This window comes from Chinchilla lanigera, unplaced genomic scaffold (genome assembly GCF_000276665.1).
Source record: "Chinchilla lanigera isolate Chin_1 unplaced genomic scaffold, ChiLan1.0 scaffold00071, whole genome shotgun sequence".
Classification (NCBI taxonomy): Eukaryota; Metazoa; Chordata; class Mammalia; order Rodentia; family Chinchillidae; genus Chinchilla; species Chinchilla lanigera.
The window spans coordinates 12,291,061-12,292,891 of NW_004955472.1; the positions used below are offsets into that span (position 1 = coordinate 12,291,061).

General features: G+C 62.1%; 1 protein-coding gene across 1 annotated transcript in view; it reads left to right on the forward strand.

Annotated features, from left to right (window-relative positions):
• Window positions 1–203: 203 nt before the first annotated feature.
• Window positions 204–1,831, forward strand: part of LOC102005368 (translation initiation factor IF-2-like) — a gene marked incomplete in the record, with an annotated part of 2,048 nt that continues 420 nt past the window's right edge. Inside the window, 1 exon segment of the mRNA XM_013523032.1 lies at window positions 204–753. Within this exon segment, the coding sequence (XP_013378486.1) occupies window positions 556–753 (198 nt within the window).

Below are 1,831 nucleotides of genomic sequence, written 5' to 3' on the forward strand. Positions count from 1 at the left end.
AGCGCAGGAGGAGAAAGAGGAAGGAGAGCTCAGATGCTCAGCTGTGCCTTGCAATTAAAACCGAAAATAAAAAACTGCCGAGATGAAGCGGACTCGGTTCTCGCCCCAGCCCAGCAATTTCGGCGACATGCCTGTCGCAGGCAGGGGAAGGGGCGCCGGGCCCGGCGCGAGCCCCCGCCCTCGGCCGGGAGGTCTCCACCTACCTGGTCCGGCGCCCGGCCTGCGCGCCGGCCGCGCCCGCGCCTTGCACTGTCCAGATGTCGCGTCGGTTGCGGACAGCGGTTTCTTTTCGTATCGCCGGTTTCCCAAATCTAGAAGCAAAGCCGAGCGGCATTTTCATTCAAAACTGACGTTCAGCTTCTGATTGGCGGACAGAGCGAAGAGATGGCCTCGCTCTTCTTCCTTTCTTTTCCTCTTTTAAAAGATCTTATCGGAGACCTGGAAGACTCCGTCAAGGGACGCGGAGCACACAGGACGGGGGCGAGACCGGACCGCGAGAGGCGCCCGGGCGGGCGGGCGGAGCGCGGATCCCGGTAGTGCCGGGTCAGGTGACGGATGTTGCCAGGGGGCGGGCTGCCAGAGATGCGTTCCGGCGCAGGCCCGGGGGCTGCCACCATGTGGGGCGCCCGCGCTCGCGGGGGGGGCGGGGCGGGGGTGCGAATAAGGCGGGAAGAAGGTCCTAGGCCGGCGAGAGGCGCCCGGGAGCCAAGCGGCCCGGCCCGGCGCACGCCTCCCTGCGCGCGTCTCCCCGGCGCCACACTGGGTTTGACGTCACGGCCCAGCCCCAGAGTCAGGAGCAGAGCGGGGGGAGGGCGCGAGGGGAGGGGAGGGGGAGAGGAGGAGGGCGGCTGTGTCAGGGTTTTGCCTGAATGTGGGATTATGTTGTGTCAATAAGTTTAAGGTGGAGAGCGAGGCTGGGGCGGCGGAGGAGGGAGGAGGAAGGCCTCGGATGTTTGAGGCTCGTTTCCGAAGGTAAGTTACGGCGCGGCTGGGTCGCGATGACAGAAAACTTGCAGATCCTTTATCCGGGGATGGGGTCGATCCCTCCGGAACCAGCTCGCAGCCCCCGGGAGCCCCGCTCGCGGTACGCTGTTATTTGCTGCGATCCGGGTCGCTAGTGAATTAGAGAAATCAAGACGCGAGGTTTCTTCGGCTCCTCCACCTAGTCTCGCTCACTCACCCTCAGAAATGTTCTTATTTTATTTTATTTTTTACAATTATTTTGGGGGGGTGATGGGATGCAACTTCGCTGAGCCCGAACTCGAGTCCTGTAATTTACAGGGATCCCTGAATCCAAGAATCTGGAACACGTTTCTGTGTGAAATATCCGCGATCATTTCTGCTAAATGAGGAAGGTAAAACGAAACGATGCAAAAAGCTAAGACACAACATGTACGGCGAGGGGGGGCAGGGAGAGACAGAGAGAAGCTATTTTTTGCTTTCCTTTCTGTAGAAAGGAAAATAAAGCGTGCAGCCCCCTGCTCCCCCGGTGTGCAGGGGCCAGTCAATATTTTCGCTGGCGGAGGACGAACGGGTCCAGGTGGATCTTGTTGAAAAGTTTCGCGAGGTGGGGTGGAGGGGGGGCGGAGAGGGAGGTGGGTGGAGGTGGTGGGGGATGGGGACGGAGCGAGCTCTGCCTCGGCTAATGGTCATTGGCCTGGGGCTTTGAAACCATTGCCTGTCCTGCTAATGACACGTCCAGTGCTCGTCTCCCCGCCGAGGACGCCGGCTGCCGTTCCCGGGGCGGCGGACGCGGCCCGGGTACTTTCCCCGCGCGGAGAGGGGCGCTCGCGCCGTCCCCCGGGGCTGCCCACTCGCGGCGGGGCCCCCA